Raw genomic sequence first — 17,583 nt, forward strand, 5'->3', positions numbered from 1 at the left:
CCTCCGGTGATCTGCCCACCTTGGGCTCCCAAAGTGCTGGGAAAACAGGCATGAGCCACCACACCCGGCCTCAACCTGCTTTATAAATGGATGGAAGAGTTGGACACTTAAGAGAAACACATGGCCAGTAAGAATCTTTTCATGTGTGTCATATAATTAGTCATTAAAGAAATAAGAATCAAAGCCTCATTGCGATACCCTACACACCCACAGTGATGGCTAAAACTTGAAAGAACTGACAGTCCCAAATGTTGGCGAGCAGATGGAGTAATGGGAATGCGCGTGCACTGCTGCTGGGAATGCAGTCTGCGACAGCCGGCGTGAAGATGCATGCATTAGACCACCCAGCAGCCCTCCTGGGGAATTTTTCCAGAACAAATGAAAACAGGTTCCACACCAAGACTTGCACTCAAACGCTCATAGCAACTTCATTTGTTTGTTTGTTTTTGAGACAGAGTCTCACTCTGTTGCCCAGGCAGGAGTGCAGTGGCCCAATCTTGCCTCACTGCAACCTCTGCCTCCTGGGTTCAAGCCATTCTCCTGCCTCAGCCTCCTGAGTAGCTGGGATTACAGGCATGCGCCACCGCACCAGCTAATTTTTGTATTTTTAGTAGAAGGGGTTTCTCCATATTGACCAGGCTGGTCTCGAACTCCTGACCTCAAGTAATCTGCCTGCCTGGGCCTCCCAAAGTGTTGGGATTACAGGTGTGAGACACCACGCCTGGTCTGCAGCTTCATTTGTAATTGTCCCAAACTGGAAGTAGCCTAAATGCCAGTCAGCAGGTGCGTGGATACTACAGTGCCAGATCCGTGTACTGGGAACACTTGGCAGTGCAAAGGAAGGTGGCACGAATGCATGACGCCATGGGCCACTCAAGAGATATCACGGTGAGAAGCCAGGCACGAGGGTGCATATTGTATGGTGGCATTTATGTGCTACTCTAGGAAAGAAAAGTCCAATCCATAATGACAGAAATTGAGTCGGTGGCTGCCTGTGGCCAACTGCAAGAGGCCCATGGGAGCTTGTAGGGATGCTGGAAACACAGGTCTCCTCCTGACGGCAGTGGTGGAGAACTGGCTGGATGCATCTGTGAAAGCCCTCCAACTGGACACTTAAAATGGGCTCATGCTTATAGAGTAGAAATTACAGCTCAATTTTTCAAAAAAGTGTTATTGTAATCTTCCTGGCTTCTAGAATTGCAGACTTACAGATTAGGAGTGGGTCTTTGAGATTGTGTTGTCCTCACTGATGGACAGATGAGGGAAGAGACCCAGAAAAATACAGGGGCAGAAACAGAACACCAAGCCAGGTGTTCTCCCTTGCCTCTCGGTGGCTTTCTTAAAAGTCATGCTAGGCCGGGCGCGGTGGCTCAAGCCTGTAATCCCAGCACTTTGGGAGGCCGAGACGGGCGGATCACGAGGTCAGGAGATCGAGACCATCCTGGCTAACCCGGTGAAACCCCGTCTCTACTAAAAAATCCAAAAAACTAGCCGGGCGAGGTGGCGGCGCCTGTAGTCCCAGCTACTCGGGAGGCTGAGGCAGGAGAATGGCGTAAACTCGGGAGGCGGAGCTTGCAGTGAGCTGAGATCCGGCCACTGCACTCCAACCTGGGCGACAGAGCGAGACTCCGTCTCAAAAAAAAAAAAAATCATGCTGCAGGAGATCCCAGGAAATAGGCAATGGGCATCCTCTTTTTTCTCCCCTTCTGTTCTAGACTTGCCTATGTCCCAGGGGCCTTTTGCTTTAAAAGGTGTGTTAGTCAGTCAGTGCCCACAGCACCCAAGGTTAACAAGGTGATGAATGGTAGCAGTGCCAAGCGCGTGTGGACGAGACATCCATCCTGAGAGGCAGGGCTGGGCTGGCCCATGCCTGTAAACCAGGCCTCCTGAGAATGAAGGTGTGCAGGGTGGGCCGGGAGCTTGAGGAGCCTGCACCTACGGAGCAGCCCTGCTGCACAGGCCAGTCCCGTGCTGTTGGTCTCATGGGTCCGTGCCCTCAGCTCTTGCCAGGGGTGGGGTTTGGGGGACACATGGGCAGGGGTCAGGCCAGCAGGATTCCTTGCTTCTCTTTGCTCTCTCCTAGGACTACGCCCAAGCAAGGTTTGATGCCTATTTCCACCAGAAGAGGAAGCTTGGGGTGTGACTGTGGGGAGGACTCCATCCACCTCATCACTGGACTGCATGGGGAGGCGGCGGAGCGGGGTCCCCTCTGTGCTTCGACTACTGCTCCTGCGGCAGGAGGCTTTGGGTGGCTCACTACTGAACACAGATGTTTATGATACTAAAGACTATTAAAATGGAGCAACATTTATTTCACCTCTTGTTTACGATTTCACTAGGACTCAGAAACGAGATTGGGAAGCAGAAATATAGTGCAATAGTGCAACATCTCTGAATCCTTTTAATCCAGAGAAGGCGTTTCATATTTGGGGGCTAAGGTTTCCAGTCAGAAAGGGCAAACAGCAAGAGTAAGCAGTGTTACTTGCAGGTACTTTGGTTAATGTTGATTTAAATTTTTTTTTTTCATGAATGTGCTGGTGAACACTGTGACCAGGCTTTTGTAGATGGCGATGTGTTATAGACGCTGCTCACTCCCAAGGGACGGCAAGTGAGCAGAGATGTACTGTGAAGTCGCCAGTCACTACTGCAAGGTGGCTTCTGCCTGGGGCCCCCAGAAGCTGCTCCTCTATCCTCTTGGTCCCATGGCTGAAGCTGGAGCAGTGGATTGCTCCGGAGCGGCCAAGGCCGCCTGCGTGTGGAGCAGAGCTCTCCCCTCCTGCTGGGCGTGTGTTATCTTGATGAATTTCACTGTACTGCATGTGACTTCTCCCTGCCCTTCCTCCTGATGGAGTGTGCAGACAGCCGTGCATGGCCACGGGGCAGTGTGAGGACCTCCCTGTCTCCCAGCTCCCCTCCCAGGGGAGCCAGCTGATGGACCCAGCTCTTTGGGCCTCTCCTGCCCTCTGCTCTGCCTGAAGTGTGGGATCCTGTTGAGTGGGCTGGGCCGCCCCTGGGCAGGGTGAGGGAAACCCTGGCCTGAGTTCTCTGAGGGCCCAGTTTCCCGGCCCTTACCTTTCCCGATGTCCCTGACATCATCATTCTTGTGGGAGACAGCAGCCTCTATGTGGTGCACGGCGTGGATTGAGTGTAGCTGTGAAATCCATATATATGAAATGTCCCACGGGATACAGTCTTAGCTGACTTTTTTTTACTCTGAACTCTTATTTGAATTGTTTTTTGTGCATATATTTCTGCTACCACAGAGATTGTACTATACAAATAAAATAATAAAAACCCAACCTCAAGCTGTCACCCTTGGATGTGTCCTAAATCTCAGGGAGGGCTCCTGGTACCTGAAGGAGCCCATGGAGGGCTCCATCTGCACCCACCCAGTCCCTCAGCTCAGCAGTGCCCCACTGCTCTCAGCTGGCATCCCAGCAGCGTGTGACCCCATCGGCCGTCCTCCACCTCCTCTTCTTCCCCGTCACACTGGTTTCCCTGCTTCTAGCCCAGAAATGAAGAGCCCTGGAGGACGTTGGAGACTGGGAGCAGCGCTGGTGCCTGGGGACACTGAGCGGCTGGGCAGGGGCAGGAGGGAGGCTTTCACTTTTCACCCTTCTAGAGAGTTACAGTTTTAAACAGGTGAAGCCAAACTGAATTAACCAGCAATGGTGTTGCACTCCTGCATAGGAGCTGTGGTGGCTTCTCACTCACCATCTTCCTGTGCCCAGGCCACTGCTGGCCTCACTTAGCCCTCGCCTCTGCCTGGTCCTTCACACACGAGCTCGCTTGCAGTCTCCTTGCAGAGATACATTTGGAGCTGATCTTCCAATACTGGGCTCCTTCACTTTGCCCCGCTGTCAGCTCAGTTACAATCTCAGGCCTTGCTATTCTACCCAAGACACTGGCATTCCCTAAACCACCCTGGGCCCGGCCCTGGCCCATCGTTTCTCTGCATGCACCTTAACTTTCCTGGAGCCCCGGTAGTCTCTGCGTCAGGCCGTAAGCTCCCGTGGACAGGGATGGGCTCGGGCCTGTGCTGTTCACTGCCGAGTCCTCTACGCAGGTGACCACCCCATCCCTGTGTCTCCCAGTGACCTCATACCCCAGAGGTGCCCACCCCAGTGCCTTTTTATGTGCCATTCTCGTGGCAAACTGACTTCTCTAGCCACCACTGCCAGGTACCCCCATGTCAAAGCCAGGGTAGGGCTGACTGGTCATCTCCCTGGGATCCCATACCACACCTCTCCTAAATCACACGGGCCAGTCGCCAGGAGTGCTGCTCACCTATCCCCACCTCACTGCCTGCCCCAAGTCTCTGCCCAGCTCCTTCCCCAGGAGGGAGTAAGGCGTTGGGTTCTGGATTTGGTCCAGATCCACCTGCAGCTCTCCGGAGTCCTTCATTTAGCCTCCTCTGTTCCTACCCCAGCACCGTGACACCGTTTCTCTAAGCTGAGTCTGCTCGGCATGTAGAATTACCTCAGAGGCCCTGATACCACCCCTGGCATCCAGAGGTCCTGAGCAAGGCAGTCCAGGAGCCAATGGACAGGCTCCTCCCAGCAGCTGGCCACGGCCACAGCTGTGGGAAGAACCACTTCGCAGCTTGTTGGCTTCTGGGAAGCACTGGCTCTGCCTCCCAGCAGGAGTGGGACCCAGGCCAGAGGAAACTGCAGAAAGCCACCCCCATCCTGCCAGCAACGCAGGAAAGACCACCTGGGAGGGTCAGGAAGACTGTAGCCTCAGGTGAGGGGAGGCTGGGCTTGGAGTCAGGCTCAGCCCCGGTTCTGACCCCCGGGGCCCTGGGTAATGTCTGCTGCTCGGGACAGCCTCTGCCCTTCCTGGCAGGCATGTGGCCTTGGGCGTGTGATACCACAGCCCTGCATGGAGCACTGACCGGTACTCAGGTGCCCCAGACTGCTCTGTACTTCCAGCCCCCTGAGGCCCGGCACCAGGGCATGAATATTGGCACCACTCCCAACCGAGAGTAACCCAAACACCCGCTCACAGCCAGTTGCACACCTCCAAGGATGGGGAGCTCACTCCCCTAACCCGGCCTGGGAAGACATTTGCTCACTCCAAGTTAGATTGTGCTGGAAACATCCCTCCTTGGCCCTTCTCTGCCCCTTTTCACCCCAAGAGTCTGACATTGCAGATCTGCAGGTCCTGGCCTCGACTTTTTGAGGTCCCAGATCCTACAGCATGCCTTCTACCCCGCCACCTGCCTCAGCTAGAAAGGAGGGAAGAGAGACGAGACATCACTCCCCAGGGCGGACCCTCTTTATTCCTCTCCTGCCTCAGAGGTCAGGACGGAGGTCTGGCAGGACCTGCAGTGGGCCCTAGTCATCTGTGGCAGCGAAGGTGAAGGGACTCAGCTTGTAGCCTGTGCCGGAGTAGAACTTATTCTGGAATTCCACCCTGGGGGTGAGAAGAGGAGGGGTTGGTGAGGGGAACTCCCGCCTCGAGCAGCCCAGGCCACGGGGTGGTTGCTCACCAGTGCAGCCGCAGGGCGTGCAGGAAGGCCGAGAGCCCCTCCATCACCAGCAGGATGGCCACGGTCATCACGGCAAAGGCGGCAAAGATGGGGACCAGCACCACAGCCGCCACGCCAACCTCCCGGCTCAGGCCCAGGCCAATGCTCATCACCATGGCCCACAGAACCTCGGACAGCTCTGCGAGCAAAGGAGGAGACAGTGGGGGCCAATGGCAAGTGGGGGCCTGCCAGCCCCCGATCTACCTGCCGCAGCCTGAAGCCCTCCCTGCACGGGGAGCCAGCGAGGGACCTCCTTGGACAGTCCCACTTTACAGAGGGGAAACTGAGGCCCAGAGAGACGAAATCTGCCCAGCCAGCAGCCGTAAGTGAGAAGCCAGGAGCCGGGGCTGGCCATCGGGGACCGGGTCACTCACGGGCGTGGGCCAGGCTCAGGGCCCACAGGCGCAGGTAAGATGCGGTATTGGAGACGCAGCCCAGGCAGAACTCGATGGTGTGGATGGCCTGGTGCATGAGCACCTCGGAGGGGACGAGCTGCAGGGTGGGTGCAGTGAGGGCCAGCGGGGCCTCACCCGTCCCACCCCCAGGAAGGCACCGCACCCACCTCAGCCTCCTCTTCATCATCCAGGCCCCCTGCCTTTTCCTCATCGGAGCTCCAGCCATTCACAGATGCATCAGGCAGGTCCAGCAACCCAGCCTTGTCTTCCTCCTGGGCGACGAGCAGGCAGTGTTGGCAGCGCTCCAGCCTCAGGAGGGCCCCCGCCACCCACCAGGCCTGCTCCTGGCCACTGAGGAGCCTGTGAGGAAGTGGGGAGTCGGGTGCACACTGGACAGTGGCCTCTCCTCCCAAGCAGCCCCCTACACCTTAGGCCCCGTCCCACCTGTCGGCCAGCGGCCCTCCTCCGCAGGTGGGGGCGGTGGCGGCGCAGCAGGTGCAGGGGTGTGCCTAGCAGCAGGACGGGCACCATGGCCAAGGCCAGGACCACCAGCGTGGCCTGGACCACCTCCTGCCAGGCAGAGGGCGAGAGTCAGGGTGCCCCTGCTGTGCACACCTGCACAGGAACTTGGATCACAGCAGTCGCAGGGCCCAGAGAGTGTGTGGCCGCTCCTCCCTTCAGGGCCCCGGGGGACACACGCCCTCACTGAGTGAGGATTTGGCTCCATAAGGACTCCTGAGGGAAGGGACCCCAGGTTCCCAGCGCCACTTGTGCCACCTGCTAAAGATGCAGACCATCACCTCTAACAGCCCTGTCTGCACAGCCCGGGGCCTGCATCCTCGTTTCTTGGACGAGGATCCTGCAGCTCCCAGTGGCCGAGTGACCGTGGGATCCCCATGAGGCTGTGTGAGCTGAGCCCCCCCAGCCACAGCACACCTGCCGGGGGTAGAGCGGCCGGTTGGTGGGGCTGTGGGAGAAGAGGAACATGTTGATGAAGTGGATGAGGATGCTGGGGGCCAAGGCGGCGCTGGCAGCCGAGACACACAGCCACTTGTAGATGACCAGGAAGACGAGGTAACCGAAGAGCCCCAGCAGGAAGGTGAGCTCCGGCAGCGTCTCCAGCAGCAGCCGGTGCTTCTGGCCAAAGTGCCTGGCAGGTAGGAGGGAGGCGTGGTCACTGGGGCCCACTCTGGCCTGCCAGCCTCCCGTCCCCTGGGCAGCTTTGGCCCTCACACGTGGTTGAAGACTCCAAGGACCACCCCGAAGGCCATGTGCACGACCCCCAGGATGACGGACATCTTCATCTTGAAGGAGTTGAGGAAGCTCAGGTGGTTGGCAGCCAGGCTCCAGACCTAGGGTGGCAGCAGGGGCGGGCTGGACTCAGGGGCTCCCTGGCCAGCACTGCCAGGAAGTCCCCGACCCGAGTCCCTCTCTCTCATCACCCTGTTTTCCCCCTCGGAGCCTGCAGCCTCATCCATCACCCACCCACCGAGGGACAACAGAGCACAGACGGGCCAGCTGCCACGGCTCCAGCCAGGGTGACCTCGGGCATGGCCTCTGTGCTTCAGTCTCTTCTTCAGGTGAGGACACAGTTAACTTGCGGCCCACAGGGTTGTTATGAGGTTCAAACAGAAAATCAGGCCGGGCACGGTGGCTCACGCCTGTAATCCCAGCACTTTGAAAGGCTGAAGCAGGTGGATCACATGAGGTCAGGAGTTCGAGACCAGCCTGGCCAACACGGTGAAACCCTGTCTCTACTAAAAATACAGAAATTAGCCGGGCATGGTGGCAGGTGCCTGTATCCCAGCTACTCAGGAGGCTGAGGCAGGGGAATAGCTTGAACCCGGGAGATGGAGGTTGCAGTGAGCTGAGATCGCACCACTGCACTCCAGCCTGGGTGACAGAATGAAACTCCATATCCAAAAAAAAAAGGAAAGCAAAAAAAAAAAAGAAAATCACTTCCACAGACGGTTAGGAACAGTGCTTAGCACAGTGCAAGCTGCAGACTGGTTCCTGTCCGGTCTCGGTTTGCCTCCGCACACTCAGGAGACTGGTTCCTGTCCGGTCTCGCTTTGCCTCCGCACACTCAGGGGACTGTGATGCAGGCTCTGCAGGGCAGGAGCCTTGTCTGCCTCTTGAGCTGAGGGAAGGGCCTGACACACAGAAGTGCTCCGCGACAGCACTGCAGGAGGGCTGAACCCAGGGGAGCCCCACCCCCACTCCCAGCTGCCTTCACCACCCACGGACACCCCACCTCAGGACTCACAGGGTCGATGCCAAAGGGGTAAGGTCCCAGGAAGACACCGGTGACGTTGGGATCCAGGGTAAGCATCGCGTGCTGGGCCAGGAATGCATCACTGTGGCAACGGAGGGCAGGGCGGTCAGGGCTGTGGGGGCTGCAGGGCCCCCGGCCAGGCTGGGGCCCGGGCCTTACCTCCAGCCAGACTGGTTGGCCATGGCGGCCACACTCCAGCCCGAGGGGAAGATGCTGGTGGCGCGACTGAAGCACTCGTTGTAGATGAAGCCGGTGTAGATGGAGAACAGGCCCATGAGCAGGAGCAGGTAGCGGCCCCTGAAGAAAGTCTGCCAGATCTGCGGGGGCAGCAGTGTGGTGAGGTGCTGCCTGGCCCCACTACCCTCATCAGGACCCCAGCCCGGCCCCTCACCTCATTCTGTGCGGCCTTCACTGCCGGCCGGTTCTCCGCAAGCACCATGGCCAGGGCGAAGAGGAACATGAGCAGCCCGTGGCCCACATCCCCAAACATCACAGCAAACAGGAAGGGGAAGGTGATGATGGTATAGGGAGCTGTGGGCAGAGGGCGTGCTGGGTGAGCTGGGAACTCCCAAACACACCAGCATCTGTCTCCCGGCCCAAGATGCCACAGAGACCCTGCTGCCTTGCAGTCAAGAACCCACCACTTAGCAGCCGGGCACGGTGGCTCATGCCTATAATCCTAGTACTCTGGGAGGCCGAGACGGGGGGGGAGGATCACCTGAGGTCAGGAGTTCGAGACCAGCCTGGCCAACATGGTGAAACCCTGTCTCTACTAAAAACAGAAAAATTAGCTGGGCATGGTGGCAGGTGCCCATAATCCCAGCTACTCAGGAGGTTGAGGCAGGAGAATCATTTGAACCCAGGAGGCGGAGGTTGCAGTGAGCCAAGCTCGTACCAGGCCATTTCATAAGGTCTCCGCAGGCAGCACCGGCCAGCTGCTGGAGCCACAGGAAGTTAGCAGCTTCAGCTGTTGCTGTCCCCAGAGCCCCACACAGAAGCCAGAGAGGACAGGGAGCCACAGGTGGCCCCAGCTGGCACATGGCAAGTTCCAGGAGGCCAAGCTGGTCGCTCCAGCTCTGAAATCTCGACTTCCCATCAGTAAAACAGGAACAAGTCCTCATGGGAGGCAGGAGGACCCCAACATGCACACCCTATCAGAGGCTGTATTGTAACCCCAAAAAAGGTACACTGGAGTACCAACCCCCAGGAACTCTGGATGCGACCTTCTTTGGAGACAGGGTCCTTACAGAGGTCACTGGGTTAAGATGAGGCCATTACAGTGAGCCCTAATCCAGTGTACCCAGTGTCCTTACGAAAAGGAACATCTGGACCCACACGGAAGGAGAACAGCACGTGAAGATGAGGACGGCCGCTCCAAGCCCAGGAGAGAGGCCAGGAAGGGATCCTCCCGGACAGCCGCAGAAGGAGCCACTCCTGCCGACAACACCTCATTATCTTTTATTTTTTTAAGATACAAGGTCTCGCTATGTTGCCCAGACTGGTCTCAAACTCCTGGACTCCAGGACTCCAGCGATCCTCCTTCCACCACAGCCTCCCAAAGTGCTGAGATTACAGGCATGAGCCAGTGCACCCGGCCCCTGCGGACACCTTGGTCTTGGACTTCTAGCCTCCAGGACTGTGGGACCGTGTCTGCCCCTTAAGCCACCAGCCTGTGACACTTTGTTACAGCTTCCCTGGCTAACATGTTGCCCCAAAGGCTGGTGCTTTGAGCTGGCAGCATTCTATCCGCCATGGGCCTCCGGGCGATGCTGTAGCTGACCAGCCTCTGTCCATGTGCAGGGGAATCCGAGTGGGGCCCAGATCCAGCCCCAGGACCCCGACCCTGCAGGAGCAGCAAGCCTCCCAGGACCACACAGCCCTGGTCTTGGTTCACAGAGCCTCAGACTCACGCCCTGCCTGTACACCATGGCGGCCCAAGCACCCTGACTCTTGCCCACTGGGTGAGGCAGGGCCCCTCCCTGGCCTGTGTCCAAATCCCCTCCCAATAGGGGCTCCACTACGTCACACCCATGCTATGGGCCGGGCCCCCACTCGGTGGCACTGGGGGATACTGGGCCCCTCCACTCATCTGACAGCACCAGTCACACTGCAGCTGGCCCACTGTGTTGGGGAGTGGCGTCCTGAGGGGAGGACACAGCTGGACGACAGAGCAGGCACTGCAGGCCTCAGGACTCCCAATGGGGAGGAGGAGGATGTGGAGGGAAAGCACTAGAGCTCCCCCAACCCCTGCCCTCATCCCTTACTGGTTTCTACTGGGAGCACCTCCCTTAACCTACCGCTTACTCCAGAATGTCCGTCTCAGGGACAGCTTGACCTAAGACTGCATTAATGCAAACTTTTATAAAAACACTGTGTAGGGCCAGGCGCGGTGGCTCACACCTGTAATCCCAGCACTTTGGGAGGCTGAGGTGGGCGGATCACGAGGTCAGGAGTTTGTGACCAGCCTGGTCAACATGGTGAAAGCCCGTCTCTACCAAAAATACAAAAATTAGCCGGGCGTGGTGGCACATGCCTGCCCAACTACTCTGGAGGCTGAGGCAGGTGAATCACTGGAACCTGGGAGACGGAGATTGCAGTGAACCAAGACCATGCCACCGAACCCCAGCCGGGGCAACAGAGCGAGACTCCATCTCGGGAAAAAAAACAAAACAAAAAACCAAAAAACACTGTGTAGCCAGGAGTGGTGGCTCACGCCTGTAATCCCAGCACTTTGGGAGGCTGAGGTGGGCGGATCACTTGAGGTCAGGAGTTCGAGACAGTCTGGTCAACATGGCGAAACCCCATCTCCACTAAAAGAACAAAAATTAGTTGGACGTGGCGATGGGCACCTGTAGTCCCAGCTACTCGGGAGGCTGAGGCAGGAGAATGGCTTGAACCTGGGAGGCAGAGGTTGCAGTGAGCCGAGATCACACCACTGCACTCCAGCCTGGGCAACAGAACGAGACTCCATCTCAAAAAACAAACAAACAAAAAAACAAACAAACAAAACCGCGTGACCAAACCAAGCACATCACAGGCTGACCCGGCTCTGGCTTGCAGTCTCCAATGGTCACTAAGCTTCCTGACATTCCTCTGAGGTTTGCGCTATTTCCATTTTGCAGGTGAGGCAGCTGAGGCTCAGAGAAGCTAAGAAACATATCAAAGTAGGCGAGATGGGCTTCCAACCTGGCCGTGTCCACCGCACAGCCTCTGTTCTTTGCACAAGCCCATGCGGCTCCCTTGTAAACTCAACAAGGGGGAGTTGGCTGGGAGCCGACACAAAGCCTCACACTGGCTGCAGAGCCCAACAGCCTCTCGAGAGTGACGGGATGTGTGCTCCGCACCCCAGGAAGGCAGGCCGGGCCCAGGATGGAGATACCTCCCCTCAGGCTCACACCCATCCAGTGGGGCAGCTGAGCCTCCCGGGACACGGGTAAGGGCGCCGTGGCTCTCACCAGGGTTGACCTCCTGGTAGCGGCCCACGCCGTAGGCGTCCACGATGCCCTGGAAGCTGGCTGTGAAGCGGTTGGTGCGGATGAGCGTGGGGGGCATGTCCCGGCAGGGGATGCGGTGAGCCACGGCGCTCACTCCCTCCTCCGTCTGGACGCCAGGACAGAGACAGACCAGACCGGTGGCAGGGGCCTTCAGGGACCCTAGGAGCCCCAGCCAGGCCCAGCTGGAGATGCAGAGCCCGGTGGGGGCTCACTGAGCAGCCCCTTCCCCTCTCTCTGAAGTGAGATGATGAGCCCTGCTATGCCCTGGTGGGAGCCCAAAGGCACCACATGGACTGGCAATTGCTTGCGAAAGGTAAGCGCGCTGCCTCCTGGGGACGGCCCAGGAGAAGGAGCCCAGCCTCACTCGCAAGCACCTGCTGTGCGCAGCGGGCGACCCCCGGGGGCAGGGGCATCACGCCGGTTCCACAGACCATCAGCAGGCCTAAGGTCACAGGAGGGCCTGAATTGGAATGAGGCTTCTGACTAAAACTACCCCGTCAGCCTCCAGGGCTCAGGAAAGTCAGGGTAGGGCTTGCTGGGCCAGGGCCAGCAGGGCAGACTCCCTGGAAGAGGTATGCCGTGGAGGAGGCTGGGAGGAGAAGGAGCCCCTGGGCAAAGCCCAGGTGCAGGGAGCCGGGGGCTGGAAGTAAGGCAGAAATGCCCAGGCCTGGTAGGAGGGGCGGGTGGGGAGGGGGTGAGGTCTCAGGCTTCGTGCTCACCGAGCTGTCCCGAAGGGCCTCCTGCAGGGCAGGCAGGTCTCTCACAGAGCACCAGGCCTCGGCAATGAGGCACTTGTGCGTAGTGCTCACACTGCACTGGTTCAGGGCCAGGTACACAGCCTTCATCTTGTGGACCTGCACCTGCCCCGGTGGTAGCAGCTGCAGCACCCGGCCTAGCACCTGGCTCAGGAACCGCTCTGTCTCCCCCAGGACCTGCACCAGAGTGGGCAGTCAGCGGGGGCTGGGCGGGCAGGTGGGGTGGCTGGGCTGGGAGCACCCACCTCCTGCACCCACCTCTGGGAGGCCAGGCCAGGGCACCCACCTCCTGCAGCTCCTGGCTCTGCTGCTGCAGCTGCCGCAGGGCTCCGCGGCGGGCCTCCTCCTGCTCCAGAAACGGGAAGACGTGGCAGTGGAAGCTGGAGGGAGGTTGTGCTGCGTGAGGGGCCTGAGGGGCCTGAGGGGCCTGAGGGTCCCGGCTACGAGACTCTGAGTCTGAAGGGAGTTCATGGGGAGGAGTCGTGACAGGGCGGGCTGGGAGGTGACAGCAGGGGCCTGCAGAGCGGGGCGGTGGGGCGGGTGTTCCCAGTGACTCACCAGTCCGTGATCTTGCGGATCTTCTGTCCAATCTGCTCGCCCCAGTAGGAGATGAGGAAGGTCATCCACGTGGCTGGCTCGCCCTGCGGAGCAGGCCCAGTTGATTCTGGAGTCTCGCTCTGCCCAGGACCCCCCAGCCCAGGGCCAGCTGCTCACCGTCACGGGGTGCTCCAGCGGCTGCTCCAGCTCCCTGAAGCTGGCGATGAGGAAGCCGCGGCAGGCCCTCCAGAGCAGGCGCTCTAGGGCAGGGGCCTTGTGGGGCTCCACGGCACCTGCCACAAAGCTGGCGGCCACGGGGCTGGGCAGGGCTGCTCCAACCTCCCGCCCTGCCTCCCCCACCAGGCCCTCCGGGCAGAACCCTGACCAGCATGGGTAATCGGGCAATTGGGCCCACTGGCCCTGCCCACAGTGGAAGGCAGGAGGCCTCCCGGGCAGGGCCGGAAGAGGAGGACCCCCCCAGGGCCAGGGCTTGGGACTGTGGGAAGTTCCGGGCCTGAAGGAGGGGCAGCCTGAGAGCAGGAACAGAGGGGCGAGCACTGGACAAGGAGTCGGAGCTCAGCCTGGCCCAGCCCAGCAACTGGCCAGGGGTTCTGGGTTGGCCAGAAAGGACAAGAGGTCCACCCTCACTCACTTGACCCTCAGGTCCTGGTGCGGCCCCCCGGGAGCCTGTAGCAGGGGCATCCTCTCTGAGGTCCCATCTGTGTGGGCGGCTGCCAGCTAGGAGCCCAGAAGCACCATGAGCCCTGGGCCGGACAGCCCCTCCCCAGCCTCCCAGTCTCCTGCCTGGGCTGGAGCTGACCTGGGGTCCATGGCCCTGGCCCAGCACGGCGGCGTGGAGCTGCAGCTGGTGCAGCTGGGCCCGCAGGGCCTGCTGGTTGCCCCGCACATCCCGCAACTCCTGGGCCAGGCGCTCTGTCTCCTCCTGGATGCGCAGCAGGTCCCGGGGTGGGGGTGCCGGCAGCCTCCCCTCAGGCGGGGGCAGGACCAGCCCAGCCCGCCGCACCTCCTCCTGCAGGAAGGCTGGGCACAGAGGAACAAGAGTGGGGTGCAGTCGAGGTTGTTCCACAGCTGAGGACCCCACCTGCTGCCCCAAACTCCATCGGCCACCAGCTGCTAGATTCACCAGGCGGAGGGGGCCGGAAAATCCTGGCCAAATCTCCATCCAGAAGCTGTGCTCCCCTTCCTCTGAGCTCAGGTCTGGGCTTGCTCTCCCTCCCCCCTGCTAGGCAGAGGGCCTGAGGTCTCCCCACAGGCTGGCCCTCACGCTGCAGCGCTTGGGACTGGAGCTGGCGTGAGTCCTGTGTCTGCCTGATTGTTGAAAAGCTATAAACTGCAACAGCAAACACAAAACCCAGCCTGCTCCATGCCCCTGCCTTGGTGCTCCTCAAGCTCTTCCTGAGAGCGGCTGCCCAGGGCAGGGGTCCCTTTTGCATGCTCCTTGGGGGCACCCGACCCTAGGTCCTGGGTCCACCCACCCCAGCCCAGCTGCAGAGGAGAAAGCTCTGTCTGTGCCTCTTCCCTGCTTAGAAATCCCTGTGGCTCCCCGGTGCCCACAGATCGAAGTCCTGGGCTCTTACGCTGCATTCAAGGCCTCCCCAGCCAGCCCTGCCCTAGGCCCTCTGCTCAGCCCACACAAGGCAGCCACCTGCCCAAGCACACTTCACAGATCTCAGCTGCTCTGTCTTGGCCATGCAGGGCCCTGCCCTGTACCTCCTTTCTCTGCCTTCCACCTGGCAAACCCAGACTCTTCCTTTCAGATCAAACTTGGCCCATGCCTCCTCCAGGAAGCCTGCCTGGAATGTATGCCTGGGACCAACTCACTGAAGGTCTTCTCCAGCTCCTCGCAGCGCCGAACATCAACCACAAAGCGTCTCTGGAAGGCGCTCACCGAGGCGTTGAGCTGTGGGTGCCACACAGAGGGGTCAGTGTCTCAGGAAGGGGGTCAGGGAGCTTCTCAGCCTAGAGCCTCAGGCCTCAGCTGCCTCCTCCAGAAAGGTGCTGAGCGCCCTGGGAGCCACAAGAGGCCGATCAGAGCACAGACCAGACCCCACACCCTGGGAGGGCATGGGGAGGAGCCCGCTCAGGGGCCTCAGTCACGGGCTTCCCATGAGCAGCGCCCATGGCAGGGGCCGCTGGGGTTCAAACAGGGCCAGGGCCCTATGGGGGGGCAGTCCCCATCCTGCACCGGCCTTCAGGCTAACCTCGGCAGTAGCCCCCTTCCCACGCCTGCCCACCCAACTCACGTCTCTGAACTCCACGAGGCCCAGCTCGCCCAGCCGACTCACGCAGGTGTAGGCAGCAGCTGTGGGCAGAAAGAGCTGGACCAGGGCCACCTCCTCGCTCCGGAACATGGAGCCCATGGTCCTGTGGGTGGACACGGATGGGGGCCAGTCAGGGGCGGACCACAGACAGTTCCCAACCACGGGCATCTGCGCACCTTCACTCACTGAATCCTGGAAGCTGCTGCTACCACCCCCATCTGACAGAGGTGGAAACTGAGGCCTGGGCAGGCTTGGTGCGGTGCTGAGGTCACGCAGGAAGTAAGCAGTGGGACTGGGAGACCCCAAAGCCCACTCTAGGGCCGACCTCAAGCTCTCTCCTGGCTTGCTCTGCCCACAGGGACCCCCGCCCCTACCTCCAGCATCTCCCAATGACACCAGCTCCACCCCCACCTTCACTCTGGCCTCCCCGTCTCAGGCTGCCCTCACCCTAGACAGGACCCCACTGGCCCAGGCACTTAGGCCCAGGGCTGCCCCGGGGGTGGCTGGAGCCCTCCCTGCTCCCTGTGGGGCTGCATGTGCTGAGCGGCAGGGGTGGGCATCTCCACTGGGTACCCTGGGACTGGCCAGGGAGCACTGCTGCTGGGAGGGGGCCGTCCCCTGAGGCCCAGGCCGCCTGGCAGCAGCCGCAGCCTACCAGGTGTTGAAACCAACAAAAGTGAAACTAGAATGGCGGGGAAGGGCCCGGGGCCTTGCTCAAGGCCGATGCAGGCTGAGGGCGGGTGCCAGGCCACCTCCAACCCGCCCGGGCCCTGTGGATGCTGGGGCCCCTCCAGCTCCAAAGCCACTGCTCTCTGGGCCCAGCGCCCCTCTGTGGGACTCAGTTCCTCAGCTCAAAAATTAGGGGGAGGGGACAGGCCTGGTCAGGGCCCCGCCTGCTGCTGGGCTGGCCAGGGCCTGCCCAGCCAGTCACTTCCTCCCCTGGGTCTGGTTTACTTAACTCTAATTACGGAAACGCAGCCCCAGCCCCAGCCTGGGAAAGGAGAGAAAGAGGGAATGAGGGAACACTGAGTGAACGGCCCAAGGCTGCAAGCGGGCCGGGTAGGGGGCAGCGGGGGGCTGGGTTCCATCCCTAAGGACCAGGCCCGACCACAAGGCAGAGGGACTTGGGGCCCAGGCTGAGATTGGCTGTGTGACCTTGGGCAAGTCTCTCACCCTCTCTGGGCCTCTACTTCCTCTTTGGGTGAATGGGACGTGGCACCTCTGACAGAGACAGGATCTAGGGAGGTGACAAAAATAACCAGAGCCCGGACTGAATCCCTTCATCCACAAGACCTCACACTAATCCTGAGGGGAGAAATCCTGGGGGAGGGGGCGCTGGACGTTTGTTTTATATAGGACTCCACTGACACTTGGAGAGGTAAAGTCCAACGTTACGTGCCCAGCACAAAGGGTGAGCTCGGAAGAGGGCTGCGGTCTGACCTGGCTCCCTCTGGGGCTGTGCTGGCCAAATAAGGGAGCGTGGGGAGTCAGCTCTGGGGATCCAGGGAGGGGGCACCCCGGGCTCAGGGCCATCAGGGCTCCCACAGCCACTATGCCAATGCTCGGCTCCTTCCAGCACTTCCCAGGGGGTGGGGGAACAACCTATAATGGGCAGGGGGAGGGGTGTGGGGACGTGATCAACCTCCGCACCTGGCATGTGAGGCTCCACTGGCTCACCCCCTACCGCGGTCCCCCTTGGTCCCCACTCTAGCCAGGGGTCACCCAGCCACTTTTATGGTGTAAATGAATACGCCTCCATCCTGCGGCCCTGGGGTCTAGGCTCCAGCCCACTCTTCACCCTGTGCCCCTTTCCTGGCCCCTCATAAGGCTCCTCCAGGAACCCACCAGGTCTCTCTGCACCCCTGCCCTCCCCTACGGATGATGGGAAGGCAGTAGGAGAGGGTCTGGCGGCCCCTCCATTCCAAATGGGGTCGGCTCTGGAGTCAAAAGACCCAGCTGGTCTCCAGCTCTGACACTTCCTAGCTGAGCGGCCTCAGTTTCTCCTTCCGTAGAATGGGTCCCTCCCTCCCAGGAAGAATGCAGTGGGGAAAGCTCCGCGCACACCAGGCCCAGGAACGCTGGGCTCTGTTGGCCAACACCCCACCCTTCTCCTCCTCCCTTGGCGACCCTCCGTGGCCCCCCGCAAGGCCTGACACCTGGCGGGGTGGGAGGCTGAGCTTCATTTGCGGAGCCAACTGGGTGGGGCGCCGAGATCCCCTCCCCGGGGCAGGGGGAAGAGGGTAGGCAGGCAGAGCTGGGGCTCCGCAGACCCCAGCGGGGGCACTCACCCGGGTGGGCTGCGCGCCGCGGCTCCG

At 60.4% G+C, this 17,583-nt stretch overlaps 3 protein-coding genes across 3 annotated transcripts in view; 1 reads left to right on the forward strand and 2 right to left on the reverse strand.

Annotated features, from left to right (window-relative positions):
- Positions 1 to 3,299, forward strand: part of CHKA (choline kinase alpha) — a 76,318-nt gene extending 73,019 nt beyond the window's left edge. Inside the window, exon 14 of the mRNA XM_011942754.1 lies at positions 2,084 to 3,299. Coding sequence (XP_011798144.1) covers positions 2,084 to 2,143 — 60 coding nt within the window. The 3' untranslated portion in view covers positions 2,144 to 3,299. The remainder of the gene's footprint in view (positions 1 to 2,083) is intronic.
- Positions 3,300 to 5,262: 1,963 nt separating this feature from the next.
- Positions 5,263 to 16,871, reverse strand: TCIRG1 (T-cell, immune regulator 1, ATPase, H+ transporting, lysosomal V0 subunit A3). Its single transcript, XM_011942330.1, has 20 exons — positions 16,709 to 16,871; positions 15,251 to 15,371; positions 14,829 to 14,907; positions 13,807 to 14,027; positions 13,639 to 13,724; positions 13,164 to 13,290; positions 13,008 to 13,090; positions 12,736 to 12,829; positions 12,414 to 12,626; positions 11,656 to 11,800; positions 8,592 to 8,731; positions 8,360 to 8,517; positions 8,192 to 8,282; positions 7,159 to 7,277; positions 6,862 to 7,075; positions 6,370 to 6,495; positions 6,093 to 6,197; positions 5,905 to 6,022; positions 5,492 to 5,669; positions 5,263 to 5,415 (listed from the first exon to the last, which is right to left on the reverse strand). The coding sequence occupies exons 2-20, from the start codon at positions 15,365 to 15,367 to the stop codon at positions 5,337 to 5,339; spliced, it is 2,493 nt and encodes an 830-aa protein (XP_011797720.1). The 5' UTR covers positions 15,368 to 15,371; positions 16,709 to 16,871; the 3' UTR covers positions 5,263 to 5,336.
- A 115-nt stretch (positions 16,872 to 16,986) lies between these two features.
- ALDH3B1 (aldehyde dehydrogenase 3 family, member B1) overlaps positions 16,987 to 17,583 on the reverse strand; it is a 24,655-nt gene continuing 24,058 nt past the window's right edge. Inside the window, exon 12 of the mRNA XM_011942335.1 lies at positions 16,987 to 16,997. The gene's annotated coding sequence lies outside the window, so the exon portion shown is untranslated. The remainder of the gene's footprint in view (positions 16,998 to 17,583) is intronic.

This window comes from Colobus angolensis, unplaced genomic scaffold, assembly GCF_000951035.1.
Source record: "Colobus angolensis palliatus isolate OR3802 unplaced genomic scaffold, Cang.pa_1.0 Scaffold21, whole genome shotgun sequence".
NCBI lineage: Eukaryota > Metazoa > Chordata > Mammalia > Primates > Cercopithecidae > Colobus > Colobus angolensis.

Bases quoted from the DNA above. Each gene is read 5' to 3' on its own strand.
- TCIRG1 (XM_011942330.1), bottom strand. From the start codon at position 15,367: ATGGGCTCCATGTTCCGGAGCGAGGAGGTGGCCCTGGTCCAGCTCTTT. The intron at 6,496-6,861 runs GTGTGCTGTGGC...TCTGCCTGGCAG, and splicing joins GGCCGCTCTACCCCCGGCAG to GAGGTGGTCCAGGCCACGCT. The intron at 5,670-5,904 runs GTGAGTGACCCG...CTTTGCTCGCAG, and splicing joins CCTGAGCCTGGCCCACGCCC to AGCTGTCCGAGGTTCTGTGG.